Source organism: Megascapheus bottae, chromosome 35 (genome assembly GCF_031878675.1).
Source record: "Megascapheus bottae isolate mThoBot1 chromosome 35, mThoBot2.hap1, whole genome shotgun sequence".
NCBI classification, from domain to species: Eukaryota; Metazoa; Chordata; class Mammalia; order Rodentia; family Geomyidae; genus Megascapheus; species Megascapheus bottae.
The window spans coordinates 1300203-1321521 of NC_143543.1; the positions used below are offsets into that span (position 1 = coordinate 1300203).

At 54.0% G+C, this 21319-nt stretch overlaps 1 protein-coding gene across 1 annotated transcript in view; it reads left to right on the forward strand.

Annotated features, from left to right (window-relative positions):
• The window catches only part of Plekha5 (pleckstrin homology domain containing A5), a 63946-nt gene that overhangs the window by 29637 nt on the left and 12990 nt on the right, over positions 1-21319 (forward strand). The window contains exons 4-15 of the mRNA XM_090324512.1: positions 2790-2873; positions 3296-3416; positions 5201-5305; positions 6052-6124; positions 6620-6720; positions 7724-7839; positions 9678-10118; positions 10727-11129; positions 12395-12478; positions 14071-14190; positions 15413-15466; positions 18151-18231. Coding sequence (XP_090180638.1) covers positions 2790-2873; positions 3296-3416; positions 5201-5305; positions 6052-6124; positions 6620-6720; positions 7724-7839; positions 9678-10118; positions 10727-11129; positions 12395-12478; positions 14071-14190; positions 15413-15466; positions 18151-18231 — 1783 coding nt within the window. The remainder of the gene's footprint in view (positions 1-2789; positions 2874-3295; positions 3417-5200; positions 5306-6051; positions 6125-6619; positions 6721-7723; positions 7840-9677; positions 10119-10726; positions 11130-12394; positions 12479-14070; positions 14191-15412; positions 15467-18150; positions 18232-21319) is intronic.

Below are 21319 nucleotides of genomic sequence, written 5' to 3' on the forward strand. Positions count from 1 at the left end.
AGCACGCTGCAGGCTCCTGAACTTGAGGCCAGCCTGAGCTAGCAGCAAGGAAAAATCGTACTTAAACTTAGCTTTCTTCTCCTTCTTCCTCCTCCTCCTCTTCTTCCTCCTCCTCCTCTTCTTCCTCCTCCTCCTCCTCCTCCTCCTCTTCCTCCTCCTCCTCCTCCTCCTCTTCCTCCTCCTCCTCCTCCTCCTCCTCCTCCTCCTCCTCCTCCTCTTCTTCTTCTTCCTCTTCTTCTTCTTCTTCTTCTTCTTCTTCCTCCTCCTCCTCCTCCTCCTCCTCCTCCTCCTCCTCCTCCTCCTCCTCCTCCTCCTCCTCCTCTTCTTCTTCTTCTTCTTCTTCTTCTTCTTCTTCTTCTTCTTCTTCTTCCCTCCCAGGGGTTCAGTAAATATCCATTTACTGCATGTTATAAGAAAATGTAGTTTCCGGGGCCGGGAGTTTGGCCTAGTGGTTAAAGTGCTTGCCTAGCATGCATGAAGACCCAGGTTCGATTCCTTGGTACCACATACATAGAAAAAAGCCGGAAGTGGTGCTGAGGCTCAAGTGGTAGAGCTCTAGCCTTGAGAAAGTCCAAGGACAGTGCTCAGGCCCTGAGCTCCAGCCCAGGACTGGAAAAAAAAAAAAAAAGAAAGAAAATGTAGTTTTCTAACATTTCACTAGGAAGTGCTGTTGTCTTGAATCATGGACTCCTGGTCTCTATATAATATATATATATTCATGATATATATTTGATATTGTGTGTATATATATATATAAAAACCACTCCTGTTTTTTTTTCCCCCTGCGTATGGGGTATGGAGGAATCGAACCCAGGGCCTCATGCATGCTAAGGCCACATTCAATAGTCTTGTTTTTAAGTAGCAAAATACACCTTGGGGCTAAGTGGCAACCAGAAGTGTCTCGTGATTCTGGAACACCTGGCAGAAAACGACTTTGAATGCTGGAGTCGTCCCCCCCCCCCCCCCAGCTCTGGGACTGTCACCTGGCTGAGTTCACACCCGGGGACCTGAAGGTGGTAAGATCATCTCCACCTCCCTCCGTGCTCGCTGTCTGTCCTGTACCAAGTGTTCTAAAATCTAACCGAGTCCCTACACCTGGGCCGAGTGTGACGCGAGCTTTCTGTGCCCCCCCCAGCCTGGTGTTAATTCGGTTTTGTGTGTTCCTCCCCGAGTTACACAAGGGCCCCTGCCAAGCGTCTCTCTTGTTCGTAGAATCTTCATTTCATTTTCAAGAGCTTTTCCTGATTTATGCGTCCTGGGGACACGAACTGGACCCGGGACAGATTGGCACGCGATGGTTTTTGTCTGACCAGGAGAGGGGCCACTGTGGTGGAGGGTGAGATGGTGGGGGGAATGTTGGGGGAAGCTTCCTGGGGGGGCCCCTGGACCTGGGGTAGAAGTGACCCCACATGTGAGCCACGCCTTCCCTGGCCTGGTGGAGAAGGGGTGGTGGGCAGGACTGAGTCAGGGCGTCTGCAAGCACTCGACTCACTCCCTGTGTGTTGTAGGCAGTGGCACAGGAAACAGTTGCTTGTCGTGTGTAGAGAAACAGTCACAGCCTTCGGGGTCCCTGACTTTGGGTTGTCTCTCCCGCTTCTCCCCGAGAAAGGCTGGGAGCTCTCGCTGCTTTTCTTTTTCTTTTTTTTTGGGGGGGGGGGTCCCTAAATCACTGTCATCGTCTTGAATTACAGACACCATTTTCCAATGCCAGCTTTTTCTTTTTAAGTTGAAAAATCAAATGACCGTGGCAGCAGCCAGATTTTTCCAAGTCACCTCTTTCTCCTTTTCGTCCAAACAAATAGAAATTAGACTCACTCTCCGTAAGAAGCCAGTCACTGAAAGTGACACGGAGTAACCATTCTGGACTCACGGCTTCGTGGCACCGTCTATGGGCAGAGGGTCCTTTAAAAAAAATGAAATTTATAAAAAAATTAAATTAAAATAAAACAAGCAGAGGTGCTGGCTCTGCTTACCAGGGTTGCCAGAAGAATCACCACAGAGTTGGAAGCTGGATGCCAAGCTTGGCAGAAATAAACCCTAGTTTGCTTGCAACTTAAAATTAAATCCTCTCCTCTTTCCCGAGGGTAAACACATGAGTCACAGCAGATCAACGGGTTATGCATCTGACTTTCATCAGAGCCAACCAGTGTCTCTTTTTCTGGGGGGGAGGGGGTTCTCTTCTTTTTTTTTTCCTCCCCCCTTTTCCCTGGTGGGTATAAACTCAACAACAGTGCCAGCGGCATGTAGAAAGCACTAGTTAATCGTCTCTCTTTGTGCCCACGGGTGTCATTTCACTCAGAGGGGTGGCATTAGCCGTGGCTGGCACCAGGCTAGTACCCGTTATAACCTCTTTGCTAAATTAAAAAAAATAAAAATAAAAAGTCGCTTTTGTCCTAGCCACGGGCTGGCCTGTGTGCCGTCGTCAGAGACCAGGCACATACACGCTGACTCAAAACACTAAAACTTGAGGAGGGGCAACGACAGTTTGGCCTTGTCTGGTACAGGGCCTTGAACTCAGGGCCAGGCTATTTTGTGAGACTCTGATGTCCAGTGAACCATCAGAAAACCGGAAGTGGTGCTGCGACTGAAAGTGGTAGAGCACCAAGTTTAAAAACGCCAGGCGTGAGGGTGACACGCACACACGCACACACACACACACACACGCACCCTGCCAGACTTGGGTCTCGTCTGCCTCCTTCCTTGATGTGCCTGGAGCCTCAGGAGAAGCGTGCGTTGCCACCCCAGAGATGGAGGAGCTGACGTCAGTCCTTCTTTGATTCTTCTCCCAGTCACAATGAAAGGAAAGTGACTTGCAAGCATCCAGTCACCGGCCAGCCGTCCCAGGACAACTGCATTTTCATAGTGAATGACCAGTGAGTAGAGGGCGGATCGAGGGCTTGTCTGCTCATTGTCAGAGGGGCGTGTCGGGCGGTCAGATGGGCACTGCTCAGGCACTGGGGGGGGGGGAACCCCTATATTTGTGTGTGTGCCAGTCTTGGGATTTGAACCCAGGGCCTTTGCACTGCCCCTGAGCTTTTTTATTTATTTATTTATTTATTTTGACTCAAGGTTGGTGCTGTACCACTTGAGCCACAGCTCTTCTTCCAGCTTTTGGTTTTGTGTTAGCGTGGTCCTCTGGAAATTAAGAGTCACACAGATTCTCTTTACCCAGGCTGGCGTGGAACCACGATCCTCCTTCTGTCTCCCATCTCCTGAGTAGCCGGGGTGACAGGCTGGCACTGGGCCCCCGGCTAAAGCCCGTGATCTGCCCCCACTGTACCCGCTGTATTTTCAGGGCAGTTGGCAGCATGACGTCGGAAGACAAGAAGGAACGGCCTGGCAGTCTGACAAATGAAGCTGTCAACTACAGCCCGGCCTCGGACTATGTGCCCCATCCCCTGAGCCCCGGCAGCAGGGTGAGTTACTGCCTTTGGTTTTCCATTACCGGTGGGGACTGGTGCCAGGGCAAAATCCAGAGAGGGAGGAGAAGGAGGATCGGGGCTGTACCTCAGTCTGTGCCCTCCGTCCCTTCAGTGGCTCGGGGATCTCGGGGTCTCAGGTTGGTGTGAGGAAAGGTGAGCTGCCTGAACTATACCAGAATCCCCTGGCACCTGAAGGGCTGGCATTTCTTGGCCCCAACAAGATGAAGGCCATTGTGGGACAGAATGGGCACAGCTGGGCTTGGGAAAGGAAATCAGTCACCTAGAAACAACTGGAAAAGTAGGAGCCACTGGCTCACGCCTGTCTCCGAAGCTACTGACAAGGCTGAGATCAGAAGATCACAGTTCAAAGCCGGCCCAAGCAGGAAACGCCCTCAAGACACCCTCTCCATTTAACCAACCAAAAGCTGGGCTGGAGGAGCGGCTCAAGTGGTAGAGCTCCAGCCATGAGCCAGAAAGCCAAGAACAAAAGAACAGTTAGGCCAGCCAATCCCCCAGGCGCCTGGCAAGAATCAGAAAATGCCTGGCGAATTTGTTTTACTGTAATAGCACATTAAAGTTTTATCTTAAACACCTCAAATCCTATTCCAAAAATCTGTTGCCTATTTCCTTACGATAAGCATCGTTTATCATTACCGTGGTTTCGCTATTATAAAATATGCCCTAAACCTAGATGGGCCTTTTGCTAAAACTCCTACTTGAGCCACAGTTCCACATGCCTCAAACCTCTGCTCTTGATGAACTATTTTGCTCAAGGCTGGAGGTACCCCACATCAGTGTTTATTAAAAAGTCTCCTGTTGTGATGGCTAATTGAATGGGAGAGTCTCATGGACTTTCCTGCTCAGGCCGGCTCTGAACTTGGATCTTCAGATCTCAGCCTCCAGAGGAGCTGGGACCACAGGGGTGAGCCTCTAGGGCTTTGTATATGTTTTCTTACCACCGGGGATTTCACACCCTGGGTGTCTGAAAGCTAGTTAGGCACAGTGGGCCGGGAGTTTGGCCTAGTGGTAGAGTGCTCGCCTAGCATGCACGAAGACCCGGGTTCGATTCCTCGGTACCACATACATAGAAAAATGCAGAAGTGGTGCTGAGGCTCAAGTGGTAGAGCTCTAGCCTTGAGAAAGTCCAAGGACAGCGCTCAGGCCCTGAGTTCAGGTTTTTTGTCCTAAAGGGGAAAAAAAAAAAAAAGCTGAATTTGTAAAGATTTGAACTCTGTGGCGATACAGCATGGTTTGCCACTGCCTGCTTTCTTCTGGATCTGGGGCATTCCACTACTGTTTGTGGCAACATTCCCCACAGGAAGCTCATCTCTCCCTGAGCTCTGTGCCCTGAGCTTTCTTTCCTTGAAACGCTATAGCACATCCAGACGTAAAAACCAGAACGTTCCATCGGTGGATTTATACGTTGTTAATAGTTTTTACTCAAGGTCTACTCATCTTACCTAACAGGCAGAATAAACTGCTAGTGCACACTCTGCGTTTGTAAGACCTGTATATCCCGGCTGAGAAGGGTGGTGTCGTGGCAGAGTGCCTGCCAGTGGACGAAGACCTGGGTTCGATCCCCCAGTACCATATGAACCGCAGATGAAGCCAGAAGCGGTTAAGCAAAAAGCAGCTCAGAGGACATTGCCCAGGCCCTGAGTGCAAAGCCCTAGGACACACACACACACGCGCAGAAAGGCCATGCAACCCGATTTCAAAGGAGTCGTTGTCAATGTGTTTCCCTTCCCTGCTTGCTTTTTCCCCCCCCCCTCTTTTAGACATCACGGACATCGAAGAAAGTTCATAATTTTGGGAAGAGGTCAAATTCAATCAAAAGAAACCCTAACGCTCCCGTGGTGAGGAGAGGCTGGCTGTATAAACAGGTATTTTTCTGGACTCGTTGGTTTCCTTCTGTTCGGTAGGAAACAGAGGAGCAGATCCAGAGAGGTTCTGAGCGCTTCCCACTGTTTTTGTCTCCCTCTTCGTTTTGTTCTGCCTTGCTTCTTTTGTTTTCCAAGCTTCTTCCCTTGCTGACCCAAGCAGGGCTTCTCCTCAGCCCTTCGGGTACATTGAGGTTTCAGTTGTTGGCGCTGTCTGGAGTGTGGGATAACGAAGCTTTTTGGAAAGTATTTGGGATTAACCACCACGTACATATTCTTATTTTCCCCTCCCACATGTTGGCATTATCCCTTAGGGTTTTGGGGCTTCTTTCTTCTTCTTCTCCTCCTCCTCTGTTTGTGGCTTGAGTTTCAGTAAATGACTTAGCCAGAAACCAAAATGATAGCGTCTCCATTCGAGGCTCCTTCCCAGCCTTCTGTCCTGTCCCCTCATCCTCCATCAGCAAACGAAGTGTTCCTTGAATGGTGCCTGCGCGGTCTCATCCTTCATACACTATTTGTAGATGTGGGGAGCCCCCCCCCCCCCGCCCCAGATTGTCTTCCATAAAAAAGCCCTGGGTTCGACTCCTCGGTACCACATACATAGAAAAGGGCAGAAGTGGTGCTGTTCTTAAGTGATAGAGTGCCAGGAAAGGGCCCACGCCCTGAGTTCAAGCCCCAGGACTAGGAGGGAGGGGGAGGGGGAGGGGGAGGGGGGAGAAAGACGCTCCCTGTGCCCTGTCATCCCGCAGGATAGCGCTGGCATGAGGCTGTGGAAGAAGCGCTGGTTTGTGCTGTCCGACCTGTGCCTCTTCTACTACCGAGGTGAGTGGCTGTGCCAGAACTTGCGGACTTGGTTCACACCCATCCTTCGTACTTAAAACAGAATCCACCATCAGCACTGTCGCCACTTTATTATCGACCAGTAGTAGCAAGAAGATCTTCTCTAGCCAGGCGCCAGTGCCTCCCGCCTGGCAAGAGGCTGAGATCTGAGGATCGCAGGTTCAAAGCCAGCCCGGGCAGGAAAGTCCTTGAGACTCTGATCTCCAGGGAAACCACCAGAAAACCAGACGTGGAGCTGTGGTTCAAGGGGTAGAGCGCCAGCCTGGAGGGAAAGGAGCTCAGGGACAGCGCCCTGGTCCTGAGTTCAAGCCCCAGGACTGACCAGTTGTAAAACCTTTAAAAGAAGATCTGCTCACGCATGAATACAGCTCAGTCGGGTGTAGAAACCTTTTGCCTTGGCCCAAGCAAACGCTGAGAACATAACTGTCTTTCCCGAGGGCCTCCGAAGTTTCAACCCGTGATTCGCTTGCCCCGTAGATGAGAAGGAAGAGGGGGTTCTTGGCAGCATTCTGTTACCCAGCTTCCAGATAGCCATGCTCACCTCGGAGGACCACATCCACCGCAAGTTTGCCTTTAAGGTAAGGCAGTTCCGGGCCCGGCGCCCACGAAGCCCCGGGTTCGATTCCTCAGTGCCACACATACACAGAACAAGCCAGAAGTGGCGCAGTGGGCCAAGAGGTGCAGCACCAGGCTTGGGGAAGACAAAGCTCCGGGACAGGGCCCAGGCCCTGAGTTCAAGCCCCGGGGTGGGAGAACACACACACACACATACACACACATATACACACATATATACACATATATACACATACACACATACACACACACGCACACACATACACACACATACACACACACACGCACACACATACACACACACATACACACACACACACACACACACACACACACACACACACACACAGTCTGTGATCACCCGGCGTTATTATTTTATGCAACCAGAGTCGTAATTGTTATTTCTCATCCCCTGGTCGGCGCTGTCCCCCTGGATTTCTGAGCGGCTTTGTCACCTGGTCTTCAGAGGAGGACGCTGCTTCTGGGGGAGCAGGTGAGTGGACAGCCACGTCCCCTGGGCCTGGCCAGCGCGGGGGCGTGGCCTCTGGGGGGCGTGGTCAGGGCGGGGGCGTGGCCTCTGGGGGGCGTGGTCAGGGCGGGGGCGTGGTCGCTGGTGCCCAGGCTCAGTCCTAACACAAGCAAAATGAGAACTTCAGAGAAAGATAATAAACCCCATATGCGGGGCCCGGCGCGGTAGAGCGCTGGCCTAGCAATCGAAGGCCCCGGGTTCGATTCCTCAGTGCCACACACACACACACACCGAAAAAGGGCCAAGAGGGCAGAGCGCCAGGCTTGACCCAGAGCAGCTCAGGGACAGCGCCCAGGCCTGGCACACACAAATCCGTAAGTACATGAAGACCCTACGTCCATTTCAAGACCAGGGCAGGCAGCTTGTGCTTTTGTGACTGTGTTTTTGAGGAGAAGCCACCTCACTCGTGTTCTCCCCCCCTCTCTCTCCCAGAGCCCCGGGTTTGCTGATGCAGTGACCGTGTCCTTTTCGACCAGGCAGCCCATCCGAACATGCGGACGTACTACTTCTGCACGGACACGGGCAAGGAGATGGAGCTGTGGATGAAAGCCATGCTGGATGCAGCCCTCGTGCACACCGAGCCCGTGAAGAGGTAAGGGCGGCGGGGAGAGGGAGGAAGGGGCGCAGAGTGACCGGGATCTCTCCTGCATCTACTCCGTCCTCCCCTCCGCTCCTCCTCCCCGTCAGTCAGTGTTCCCGCACTGACCCTCAGCTCTCATGTTCTGACTGAATCTTCCTTTCTTCTTTCAGAATTACCTTTAACTTCCGGTAAGTACACCTTGATCTTCTTCCAAGCTGCACACTTCCTGTCCTCCCAGACGACTCGCTGGCAACCTTTCCCGTCTGTTTTCATGAAGTCTGTGTAATTGTGTAATTATCACCATGTTCTTGAAGCTGAACGCAGTAAGATTTTATTTCATTTTATTTTTGGTCGGTCCTGGGGCTTGAACTCACGGCCTGGGCGCTGTCCCTGAGCTGCTTTCACTCAAGGCTGAGCCACCTCCAATTTTCTGGTGGCTCACTGGAGATGAGAGTGCCACAGAATTCCCTGCCCAGGCTGGCTTTGAACCTCAGATCTCAGCCTCCTGAGTAGCTGGGGTTAGAGGCGCTGGGAACCCCCCTGCACCCAGCTACAGTGAGACCTTTTATGGAGTTTCCATTCCTCAACCTTTTCTCGTTAATTCCGATGATGAATATCTTCTGAAAATAGTTCATCACGCCCTTAGATTATCTCTAAATACACCCACTTGGTGAATGGTGCCTTTTTTTTTTTTCTGTTCGAACACCAGTACCCAATGTCCTTGAAAATACAGGCATGATCTATTTAAAAAAAAAAAAAAACAATGGATCTAAGAGTGATTTTTCTCTTCCCAGCTGGGAAATATAGGCTGTATCACTATTATTCAACTCTACTGAGAATTCATTGCCAGGGACATGGCATCCGTTCGTGATCCCAGTACCGATAGCTGGAGAGAAAGACTCTACTGGTTTCTTTTTATTTTGTTTTGTTTTTCTGGACTCGGGGCTCGAGCCAGAGCGCCACTTCCAGCTGTTTCTGTGTACATGGGCCTGAGAGTTGAACCCAGAGCTTCAGGCATGCGAGGCAAGCACTCTACTACGAGGCCACATTCCCAGCCTGTTTTATTTTTTTGTTTTATTTTTTAATTGTCAGAGGAAATCTGTTTCTCCAACGGATAGGAGTAGAATACATGTACATTTCAAAGGTGATCTTCCTGTCATTTGAAAGAAAAGGGATGGTATAATTTTTTTCTAATCAGTGATCCTTGAGCGTCTGTCTTCTATACACAAGAAGAGACTACTTGGTCAGTTATTGCTTTTAGCTGAGGTTTCTCTGTTGTTACGAGCGGGTCCTGGCATTAGAACTGGCTGGACAGATTTGGTCTTTACCCCAGTTAGAGAGGGCAGTGGGATTCAGTGCTTAGGGTTATCTGCATCCATTTTTATAGTCCTCTGACTATAAAAGAAAATCTCCTGACAGATTTGCTGGAGGCGGAGCTGTGGCTCAAGTGGTAGAGCGCCGGCCTTGAGCAAAAGTAGCGAAATGGCCAGAGCGTGTCTCAAGTGGCGTAGCGCCCATCTAGAAAGTGTGAGGTCCTGAGTTTTAGCCTCAACACCACCAAAAAAAAAAAGAATAAAAGAAGAGAGCTGTGGAGGTGGCAGGCCAGCCCCTGCCTGGCCTTCCCTGAGGGAAGCAGTCCTCCCTTCTCTTTCCCTGGCGGCCCCCACTCTTGTAAGCTCACAGCTGTGCACGTGGGAATCGGTGTGGGGATTTTCCTGTGTCCCAGCCACCAGGGGCCACAGGTGAGCAAGACTTCAGCCCTGGTGGGCATCTCTAGCTTGAGTCTCAGGCGTGCTGTGTGCCCCAGGGCCAGGCGATGGCGGTTCTAGAACCTTCTCCTCTGCTTTCAGAGTGGATAAGATCCCCCGGGAAAGCCCCCCCGTGAAAGAGACCAATAACATCCCCAACCACAGACTGCTCGTCAAACCCGAGACCCAGAACAACCAAAGAAACAAGGAGCTGAGCCGCCTGGAAGACAGAAAGGCCCTGGAAGCGGAGAAGTATGGCTTCCAGAAGGAAGGCCAGGAGAGGCCGCTCACCAAGATCAACAGTGCCAAGCTCACGGCGCTGCCCACCGACCACGACGGGGGCCCTGTCTACCCCACAGGGCCTGTGCCCGGGAGGCCCGGCCATGCCAGCCTGGCAGACCCCAGGGGTTCAAGTCACCCCGCCACCACTGGCCCCGGGGGCCCCGAGACCAGCCGTGTCCTACAGAGAACCAACTCCATGCTGCAGCTGGAACAGTGGATTAAGATCCAGAAGGGGAGGAGTCACGAGGAAGAGCCCCGGGGGTGAGTCCTCCCCCGTCCCCCGTCCCCCACCCCACCCTCCCTCCCTCCCTCCATCCCTCCATCCTCCCAGGACCCAGTGGTCCTGACTTAGAATGGTGCAGGCCCCTCCCGCCTGTCTTCCCAGCTACTCAGGAGGCTGAGATCTGAGGATCCCGGTTCAAAGCCAGCCCGGTCCATGAGACTCTGACGAGCCACTTCAAAACTGCCGGTGGAGCTGTGGTTCAAGTGGTAGAGCGCCAGTCCTGAGCACAAAAGAGGCCCAGGGTCAGCAGCCAGGTCTTGAGTTCGAGCCCCACAGCAGACCCCCAAAAACATGTTGATTGTAGAATTTGGGGAACAACGCTGCTGCATGTGATTATTTCTTTTTTTTTTGTGCCCGTCCTGGGTCTTGAACTCAGGGCCTGGGCGCTGTCCCTGAGCTTCTTTCCCTCCAGGCTGGCGCTCTACCCCTTGAACCACAGCTCCACGTCTGGTTTTCTGGTGGTTCCCTGGAGATCAGAGTCTCCTGGGCGTTCCTGCCCGGGCTGGCTTTGAACCTGCGACCCTCAGCCCCCAGCCCTCCCTCTCGTGTGTCTTCCACTTCTTTCTTCTTTCTCTCCTAAATGTAGAGTGCTTTCTTACCAAACGCTGCCACGGAACATGCCGAGCCACCGAGGCCCCACGCTCGCCCGCTACCCCGAGGGCTACCGGACGCTGCCCAGGAATAGCAAGCCGAGGCCGGATGGCCCGTGCAGCGCCGGGCCCCGCAGGCCCCCGGGCCCCGAGGACCAGCGTCGGCCGGCCAGGGGCGACACCATGTGGCAGCTGTACGAGTGGCAGCAGCGCCAGTGGTACAGCCGGCAGGGCACGCTGCCCCGGCCCGCTGGCGGGGGCCCGGCCTCGCCCTCCCGAGCCTCCCTCGCCCTCTACCCGGGCTTCTCCTCCCCGCAGCACGCCCACCCCGACCTGCTCTCCTCCCCGCACAGGCCCGACCTCACCCTGGACCGCAGACTCCGGGCCCCCCACCCCAAGGTGAGCCCCACGCCACCCGCCGTCCTCCCCTTCCTTCCTTCCTTCCCCTTTTCCCTCCCTCCCTCCTTCCTTCCTTCTTGCCCTCCCTCCCCCCCTCTCTCTTTCTTTCCTTCCTTTTTATGTGCTACCCTCTTCACGTAAGAGGCAGGAAAACATATTCTGGGTCAAAATCTGAATAAGCCAGGTTCATGGCTCACGCCTGACATCCCAGCAACTCAGAAGGCTGAGATCTGAGGATCACGGTTCAAAGCCAGCCCGGGCAGGCAAGTCTCCTAAGACTCTTCTCTGCAGTGAACCAGCAGAAAACTGGAAGTAGAGTTGTGGCTCAAAGTGGTAAAGCGCCAGCCTTGAGCTGAAGAGCTCAGGGACAGCGCCCAGGCCCTGAGTTCAAGACCCAGCCTGGGCACCAAACGAAAGAGAGACAGTAAAGCGGCTTTCACTGACATATAACCTGTCCCTCCGTTACTGAAGGAACGAAGGGCGTGCGGTTGTTCACACTTGGTGTTGGATGGCTGAACCAGACAGGCAGCAGTCATGTTTATCACCGTCACCATTCAAGTGTCCCAGCGAGCTCGGGATTTGGCGGGATCCAGGCTTCGAGTCGGTGGTGTGGTTACCAAATGGGGCTTTTGGTATTTTAGGCACAACTGTGCCAGCCTTCTGCACCCAGAGCTGCTATTTAACACATGGAGGCCGTTTTGTTATCCAACCATGCAGGCAAATAAGACTAATATATAACCATATATACGTGTATGTATGTATATATGTGAACATATGCATACAAATAAAATATATATTCACAGGAATAAATTTAACAAGCTCAGAAATGAGCCGATGGATATCTGAATTCTCTGCCCGGAGTTCCGATATACCATGGTCCAAGATAAAAGTCGTTATCCAACAGCCACTGAACTTGTTTCCTCTTCCCGGGAAGGTCTCTTGACATAGGTCTGCCACAAAACATGGCACCTAGAGACGGGTGTGGGAACCGAACTGACGGAAAGATTTACACAAGAGTCCCCAGGGCCATGTTTCATTTCCAAGGCTGTGGAGGAGAGGCCGGGCACCGTGGCTCACGCCTGTAATCCCAGCTCTTCAGCAAGGGGGAACTGGTGTGTGTGTGTGGGGGGGGATTGGAGGGGAGCTGGGCAAGAAGTGAGGACCCCCCCGTCCTCATCTCACCTGACTTCACACACACACACACACACACACGCGCGCGTGTGTGCACGCACGCCTCCCCTCACCGTGCCCTGTTTCTCTCCCAGCAGGTGTACGTGCCCGACAGAAGGTCCATGCCCGCCAGCCTAACGCTCCAGTCCGTGAGTCCCCAGAGCCTCCAGGGGAAAACGGTGAGTTTCGGGGGGGGGGGGGCAAAGTCGCCCGGAAGAGTTGGGGATCCGCTTACTGGTGCATTTCAGGGTGTATCGTGCGCCACGAGTTCAAGGCCAGCGTGAGCGATGTGGTCAGGCACAGTCTCAGGCGGCGCCCTGGCTCTTCCTTCTGGATTCAGGGATGGATGACAGACGCCATCACGCCAGCCGTTCTGAGAATTATTATTCGTATTTCCTGCTTCGTATCCAGTAGAGACTTATTAGCGTAATTCCACAGGGAGGTGAAAATGGGGCCAGTACTTGGCCAGGGCCAACCAGTGTGGCATCTGCCTGCAATCCCAGCCCTGGGACTGTAGGCCTGCACCCCCTGGTTCCCCTGCCACGCGAAGAGAAAGAACCAGTTTGCAGTGAAAGCGTCGAATTACCGATTTAAACGGGTTGAATTTTATGGTATGGCAATTTTACAGCCGGTCATTTTTGTCAGTCGCGGTGGGGTTTGAACTCTGGGCCTGGGCGCTGTCCCCGAGCTCTTCAGCTCAAGGCTCTACCACTTTGAGCCACAGTTTTCTGGTGATTCACTGGAGATCAGAGTCTCCTGGACTTGCCTGCCCGGGCTGGCTTTGAACCACGATCCTCGGATCTCGGCCTCCTGAGCAGGCGGAATGACAGGCGTGAGGTGGCCAGCTGGTCATTTTTGTGTGTGTGTGTGTGTGTGTGTGTGTGTGTGTGTGTGTGTTTTAAGTACCTGGTCAAAGCCAATTTTATCATTGCCATTTTCCCCAAATGGTGTTCTGTTCAAATTGGCCCGCTGTGATTTAGCCCTAAATTAGGAGGCGATCAGAAAACACTCCCGAGGTTCACTTTTTCTCTTGAATCATCTCACTTTATCTTTACCCCGCCTAGCTGTGAGGAAGGAAATCCAACCTGGCTTTAAGAAATTTCTCTGTGTTTTGATGCCAACTTCCTCCAATTCTTACACGGGTGGCCTGCGCCCCCTCGTGGACAGTCAGGGCAAAACACTTCACCCCGCTGGCCTCACACAGCTGACCAACTTGAGTGACAGCTGTCACTCTTCTGAAAACCCCTTGCCCTAAAAGGCAGCAGAGTTTCAAGTGTTGGTCTGGGCCCATTCCAGAGCCGAGCTTCCACCGAGTTCCTGGTTTTGGGGGGGTCCCTCACTTCTGGGCTGCAGTCCCATAGAGTCCCTCTTGAGTATGCTTAGCGTCTCCCAGGTGGGACTGGCACAACCAGCATCTGGGTTTTTGTGGTCGTCATCGTCGTCGTCGTGGTTGAAGACTTGTGTTAAAGAGCAAGAGTAGAGCAGAAGAAGCTAGAGTGGCCCCCGGGGGCGCTGAGCCCGTGAACCCCGCCTTGAGTCACAGGCCCCGCTTGCAGCTTTTCCTGTGCGCGTGGTCCTGAGGAGCGGAGCCCAGGGCTCTGTCTCTCTCGACCTCCCTGGCTTCCTTCTCCTCTCGGTGGCCAGGCGTTGCGCTCGCTGTCAACCTTCTGCGGACCCCAGGGCCCAGTACGCCTCGCTTGCCTCCGCACCCCGGCCCCTTCGGTCAGCCATTAACTGGTGTCCACCGTGTGGCTTCTTGTCCCCCCCGCAGCCAGAGGAACTGACGCTGCTGCTTATCCAGCTGCGGCGGCAGCAGGCCGAACTGAGCACTGTTCGGGAGCACATGCTCGCCCAGCTCATGCAGCTCAAGCTCGAGGCCCACAGCCCCAAGGTCAGACCTCAGCCCTCCCACCCGCGCCATCGCCATCCCCTCATTTCCATCCGTCCACCCCCCCCCGCCCCCCGTGTTGTGGAGCGTTCAGCGTCTCGGCCATGGTGCTACATGGCCCATCACCACCCCTCGGAGAATTCAGGCCCCGTGGCTCACGCCTGCTGCTCGGGGCGGGGCTGGGATAGGAGGCTGGAGGTTCAAGGCCAGCCCGGGCAGAAAACTCGGTAACACTCTTATCTCCAATAAATGAACAGTAATAGTTCATTAAAAAGCCACAAGTAGCACTGTGTCTCAAGTGGCAGAGCACAAGCCTTGAGCAAAAGAAACGCAGGGACAGCGCCTAGGCCCTGAGTTCAAGACCCGGGACCGACCAAAAAAAAAAATCACGCTTCTCCATGCCTTGAGAGAAAACGCACAGTGGATGTGTTTCTACTTGGCCTTCCTTCCGCCCCACTCACTCACTCACTCACAATTCTGGTTGAAACGCGATGCAGAAAAGAGTCCAAAATAATGTTGCTTAAGCCAGGTACCAGTGGCTCCCGACTGTCACCCCAGCTCCTCAGGGGGCTGAGATCTGGGGATCCCAGGTTCAAAGCCAGCCCGGGCAGGAAAGTCCAGGAGACTCTGATGTCCAGTGAACCCCCAGAAAACCAGACGTGGAGCTGTGGTTCAAGGGGTAGAGCGCCAGCCTGGAGGGAAAGAAGCTCAGGGACAGCGCCCAGGCCCCGAGTTCAAGACCCAGGTCTGACACAAAGTAATGATAATGATAATAATACTAATAATGATGAAAGGCGTGGCTCTGCCTATTTCCAGCAGAGTAAACGAATGGCAGCCTTAACTCCTGCCTCGTGGCCCACCAGACTCACCCGTGCCATTCGTGCAGCGTGAACACTAGCCCTGGTTCTTGAAGCCTCCGTAGCTCCTGGGGCCATACTGCAGGACACCATGAAGTGTGCCCAAGCCATGAGAAGGGTGACTCCCGGGTGTTGAACCCTCCGATGCCCCGGGCAGCTCACAACCATCAGGGTCCATTCCCATCTTCCATTGCCGGGTCTCTGAGCATGCGCACACATGCCCTGTGCACCTGAGCTGTCAACAGGCCTGTTCATGAATTCTGCGTCCTCTCTCTGTCTCTGTGTGTGTGTGTGTCTCTCTCTCTCTCTCTCCTCCTCCTCCTCCTCCTCCTCCTCCTCCTCCTCCCCTCTTCCACGGTGCCTCCCAGAATGAAATACTTTCGCATCATCTGCAGAGGAACGCCTTGTGTCTGGACCACCAGGTGGGTGGGGTTCTCGTGCATGCGTCCTGTCCTGACTGTGTCACCGCAGGGTCGCCCCCCCCCCCCCCCCAGCTGCTGCTAGGCACGCTCGGGTCACTTGAGTTGATGTTCCCCGGGGGACAGACCAGAGAGGTTCTCAGCAGGTGAATTCAGGGGTACGCCAGGAAATGGAGAGGGAGGCTAGTTGAGCTCCCCATTCTGTCCCCTCCCCCCCCAAAAAACCCTCCCCAAGGCAGCCTGGGATGGTGTCACCCAAAAGGACCCAGGAAGCCGGGTGCGGGTGGCTCATGGCTGTCACCCCAGCTCCTCAGGACGCTGAGATCTGAGCGTTGCACTTTGAAGCCAGCCCAGGTGGCAAAGTCTGTGCGACTCCAGTGAACCCCCAAAAAGCTGTGGTTCAAGTGGCTAAAGCGTCGGCTTTGAGCAAGAGCTCAGGACAGGGCTAGGAAGGTGGCTTAGTGGGAGAGCGCTCGCCTAGCAGGCACCAAGCCCTGGGTTCGATTCCTCAGTACCACACACACAAAAAGAAAGCCGGACGTGGCACTGTGGCTCGCGTGGTAGAGCGTTAGCCTTGAGCAAACGAAGCTCAGTGCCCGTGGCCAGGCCCTGAGTTCAAACCCCACAGTGGACCAAAATAAACAATGATAACATAATAATAATAATAATAATAGAAAACAGCAGTATAACCCCATCTTCAGGTCTGTCTGTGACATCCGTGCCATCACTGAAACCAGTGCCACAATCAGACGCAGAACAGTGGGATGGCAGGAAGGACTCCCCACTCTTCTCCACCCAGGCTTGCATCCACGCCATCCTTCCTCGCCCCGCGTGCCCTGTGGGGCCTCCCCCCTCCCTCCCACAGTGGGGGGCGTCTGACTATTTCCCACTGAGATACGTAAGACGGCTTAAATAAAAAGTCGCTGTCTTTCCTCGAGGCATACAAACAGCGCCCCCCTCTGCCGAGGAGACCCTCCCCGTCCATGTCTCCAGTGCTTGAGTTCATTTACCATCACACCAGTTGTGTGATGACACCAGTTGTGTAGCTGTGTTCGGTAAAAATAATTGTTTATGCTCACACCCGTAACCCTAGGTACTCAGGAGGACGACACCTGAGGCTCGAGTTCAGAGCCAGCCACTAAAAAGATAGTCCATGAGACTCTCATCTCCAACCACTAGAGAACCAGAAGTGGCGCTGTGGCTCAAGGGGCAGGGCGGTAGCTTTGACCTGAAGAGCTTAGGGACAACGCCCAGGCCCAGAGTTCAAGCCCCATGACTGACATTAATAATAATAATAATAATAATAATAATAATAATGAGAAGGGCCCAGAGATTCAGTGCCAATGCTTCAAAAAGCTTTTTGAAGTCTGCTGCCCCCTGGTGGACACACAGCCAAGTACCACTGCCCACTCTTCCATAGCCAGTGTCTAAGGAAAACCCGTGTGCCTCAGTGGACGCGACAGCAGGGACACAGCTACCTGTGCTCTTTCCTGTTCCTTGTGTGGCGCCGTGTGAGGCTCTTAAGAGCCCAGTCTAGCCACCTGCTGGCAGAACATTTTTGGAAGGACGGCCGAGTGGTGTAGGAAAGGGGAGACCACCGTTTTAGCCGAATGCTACCCTTAAAAAGGCCTCGAAGACGAAGCTGAAGTTTTCTGATTTACCAGCGTTCTGTGGCACCAGCGGCTCCCCACTGTCACCCCGGCTCCTCAGGAGGCCGAGATCTGAGGACCACAGGTTCAAAGCCAGCCCAGGCAGAAAAGTCCAGGGGACTCTGATCTCCAGGGAACCACCAGAAAACCAGGCGTGGAGCTGTGGTTCAAGTGGTAGAGCACCAACCTGGAGGGAAAGAAGCTCAGGGACAGCGCCCAGGCCCTGAGTTCAAACCCACCCACCCACCTCCCAAAAAAGTGTGAGATCCCAGTGGCATCGGGTTCCATCTGCAGGGCTCCCTTGGGCTTCCGTAAAGGTCGCTCATTTATTTATTTATTTTTGGCCGGTCCTGGGTCTTGAACTCAGGTCCTGAGCTTCTTTTGCTCAAGGCCAGCGCTCTACCACTTGAGCCACAGCACCACTTCCAGCTTCTCTGTGTATGTGGTACCAAGGACTCGAACCCAGGGTTTTGTGGATGCTAGGCAAGCGTTCTACCACTAGGCCACCCTCCTGGCCTTCACAGCATGGAAATGCCAGGAAGCAGCGCTGGCATTGGACAGACTGGCATATCTGGTGCTGTGTGTGTGTGTGTGTGTGTGTGTGTGTGTTTATATGTTCTTCTACGGGCTTGGAATCTCAAAGTGGGTGTCTGCTCAAGACAGTTTGCAGCCAGCACGTGTGGCTCACACCTGTAATCCAAGCTCCTCGAGACGGCAGTCTCACAGCCATCCCGGCCCACCCTGGCCTCCAGCCACGGTCCTCAGATCCCAGCCTCCTGAGGAGCTGGGATGCCAGTCCTGCTTCTGAACGCTTCGCCTGAGCAGAACAGAGCCTGCTGAGCGGCAGGAGAGCCCTTCCCAGAGGCAGGAAGCAAGGACACCCCCTCTGGGAAGTCCCTCTCTGTAGAGACTGCATCAGAGCTGAGACTCGAGGGACGAGGGACGGTGACCCTTCCCTAGAAGGTGAATTTACAGTGTCGTCTTTCACGTCTAGCCGTAAACTGACGCTTGCTGTGTGCTCCTCCCGGTTTGAACTAGATGAAAGAGAACGAACCCATTATCACCTTGGTTCACACCCTGATCGAGAACTCCGCGCTAAGACCACAGCTGTACCAGCAAGTAAGGTCTTGGACAGTGAATGAATGAATGACTCAGCCCCCCCACCACGCTTGGCTCTTGTGTGTAGACCCCTCCATGATCTCCAGGGGTGCGCCCCCCCCACCCCCGCCTCATCCACGCTTTCCGGGCATGGCTTCGCTCTCCATTCTGTGGCGTGGTGACACACACGTGGGTAGAAATAATGATTGGCTAGCTTCTCGACTCGGTGTCGTAACACGTGATGGGGGGCCCCTAACTCCAGGCCTGCCAGCGCCTCAACGCCTGTCATCCCAGCTCCTCGGGAGGCTGAGATGGGAGGATCCCAGTTCAAAGCCAGTCCAGGCAGGAAAGTTCATGAGAATCTTCGCTCAAGTGCACCAGCTAAAAAAGAAGTGGAGCCGTGGCTCAAGTGGTAGAGCACCATCCCGTGGGGGGTAAAAGATCAGGGGTAGCACCCAGGCCCCGAGTTCAAATCCTCAGGGCCAGTACATGACGGAGAGGGAGAGAGAGAGAGGATAGTTACCAGGTAGACGGACAGACAGACCAGTCATGGCGTTAGCCAGCTTTTCTGGGCATTCTGGTGCCCTGCTCAACCCAGGCCGGCTTTGAACCTCGATCCTCAGATCGCAGCCTCCTGAGTAGCTGGGGTGACAGGCGTGGACCCCCCCCCCCCCCCCCGGTACCCGTCATCATGGTGTAGAACGCTCCGTTGCTGTGAGCTCCCAGGCGTTGTGGTGTGGCTGGCAGGTAGATAATGCGGCTTCTCCGTGGTTTACGTTGTGTACATCACATCAATAGCCTGTATTTGATTTATTTTTCCCTTTTCGTGCTTAACGGTGCAGTGCACATTGTTGTTTTCTGTTCTTTGTTTGTCTGTGGTGGTGCTGGTGGGCTTTCAGTGGGGTGGCACTTTATCCCTGGCCCTTGAACTCAGGGCCCGGGCGCTGTCCCTGAGCTCTTCTGCTCCAGGCTGGCGCTCCACCCCTTGAACCACAGCTCCACGTCTGGTTTTCTGGTGGTTCATTTGGAGATCAGAGTCTCCTGGACCTTCCTGCCCGGGCTGGCTTTGAACCTGGGATCCTCCAATCTCAGCCTCGTGAGGAGCTGGGGTGACGGGCCTGAGTCACCAGAGCCTGACTTGTTTGTTGTGGCGGTGGTTTTGTTTTGGGGTTTGTTTTTTTTTGAGTCTCTCTCTGCGTTGAGACAGGTTCTGTCCCCTGACTTTTGATCTTCCTGGCACAGTCTCCTCATTAGTGTTTTTACAGGGCTGGGTGTGGGTGTGGGTGTGAGACACTGCATTTTGCTGCAACTCGTTGCAACTTTTACCAACTTACTGACCATACATCGATTCATAAAGCTCTTAAGGCAATCCCCTACTCTCGGTTTTTTGGCGTCAGGGAAAAGTCAACCAAATCAAGTGCCAGTGGCTCACGCCTGTCATCCCAGCTACTTAGGAGGCTAAGACCTGAGGACCCTAGTTCGAAGCCAGCTCAGACAGGAACATCGGTGAGACTCTTATCTCCACTTAAATTATCAAAATAACAAGAAGCGAAGCTACGGTTCAAGTGGTAGAGCAAAGAAAAGCTAAGGGAAGCTCCCAGGCCCTGAGTTCAAGCCACAGGACTGGTGTGCACGCACACGCGCGCACACACACACACACACCTAATCCGCCCTCCTTTTGGCTGGGGTACAGGACACAATTCCTGTTTACTTGGTCCTATCTCTGGGTCTAGTAAAGCCGTGTTGCCTTTAACTTGAAATATTAACCAAAAGATGTCAGAATACTTCCATAGACCATGAAAAAGTAATAATTGGGGCATTACCTTTTTTAAATTAGGGATCTGAGAATTTTAAAGACACGTGTTTCACTCCCTTTCTTTTTTTTTTTTCTTCCCTCGTGTCCTGTGGGTGGTGTTAAGAAAGAAGAACACGCCACAACACACCAGACACACCCGTAGCTCACACCCTGTCACCCCAGCTACTCGGGAGGCCGAGATGTGAGGTCAGGGTTCCAAGCCAGACCAGGACAGGAAACATTGGTGAGACCCTCATGTCCACTAAAGGACTCAGAAAAGGCTGCGGCTCAAGTGGTAGAGCAACCAGCCTTGAGCATAGAGAGATTGAGGGACAGCGCCCAGGCCCCGAGTTCAGGCCCCAGGACCAGCAAAGACAATTTAAAAAAAAACAAAAACCGATAGCAGCCTCTTGTCACATGTAACTGGGCCTTGCCAGTGTGTCATGAAATTCGTCTTTTCCACGTCGTGCTCTGGTGTGTGGCCTCTTAGTGGTGTCGTGATCGCTGTCCGTGTGACCTCCGGTCCATCTGCATGAGCTCTGTGCCAGTCACACACACGCGGCCTGAATGCGTGAATCGGGGGGGGGGGGGCGGGGGTCATGGTGTGTCTGTGATGTTTGTTATCTGTTACCTCCCCCACCCCACCCCCAAACCCCTGATCTAGCTCCCAGTGACCCGCTGTCTTCTCCTGCGTTCATGGTACATGGACAGAATCGAATTTTGCACAACTAGGTTACCAGTGATGGCGGAGGGGGGGGGGGGATATTTCCGCCAAGCCCCAGACCCAGCATGGGGAAAGAACAAATCAAAGCACAGCCCTGGCAGTCTCCACCAGACTAGAGAGAACGAGCAGCCCCTGGTGACGGGGGGTGAGAGGTGGGGACGCGTGTCTGCAGACTGGGACACAGGAACTGGAGGGGGGCGTGTGTGTGTCCACCGCAGTGCTGGGGTCTGACCTCAGGCAGCTGGACGCCATCCTGAGCTGCTTTTTGCTCAAAGCCAGGGGGTGCTCCACCACCTGAACCACAGCTCCACTTCTGGCCTTTTGGCAGTTGATTGGAGAGGAGATCCCCCCCCCCCCCAAAAAACATCCTGGCCTGGCCTCCAGCCCTGATCCTCAGGTCTCGGCCTCCTGAGAGGTGTGAAGGGGCCCAGGGATGGGGTGGCAGGCCCAGGGGTGGGGGAGACAGTCCTGGGGTGGGGGTGACGGGGTGTGGGTGACGGGTCCCGGGTGGGGGTGACGGGGGTGGGGTGACGGGTCCCAGGGTGTGGGTGACGGGTCCCGGGTGCGGGTGACGGGTCCCGGGGTGGGGG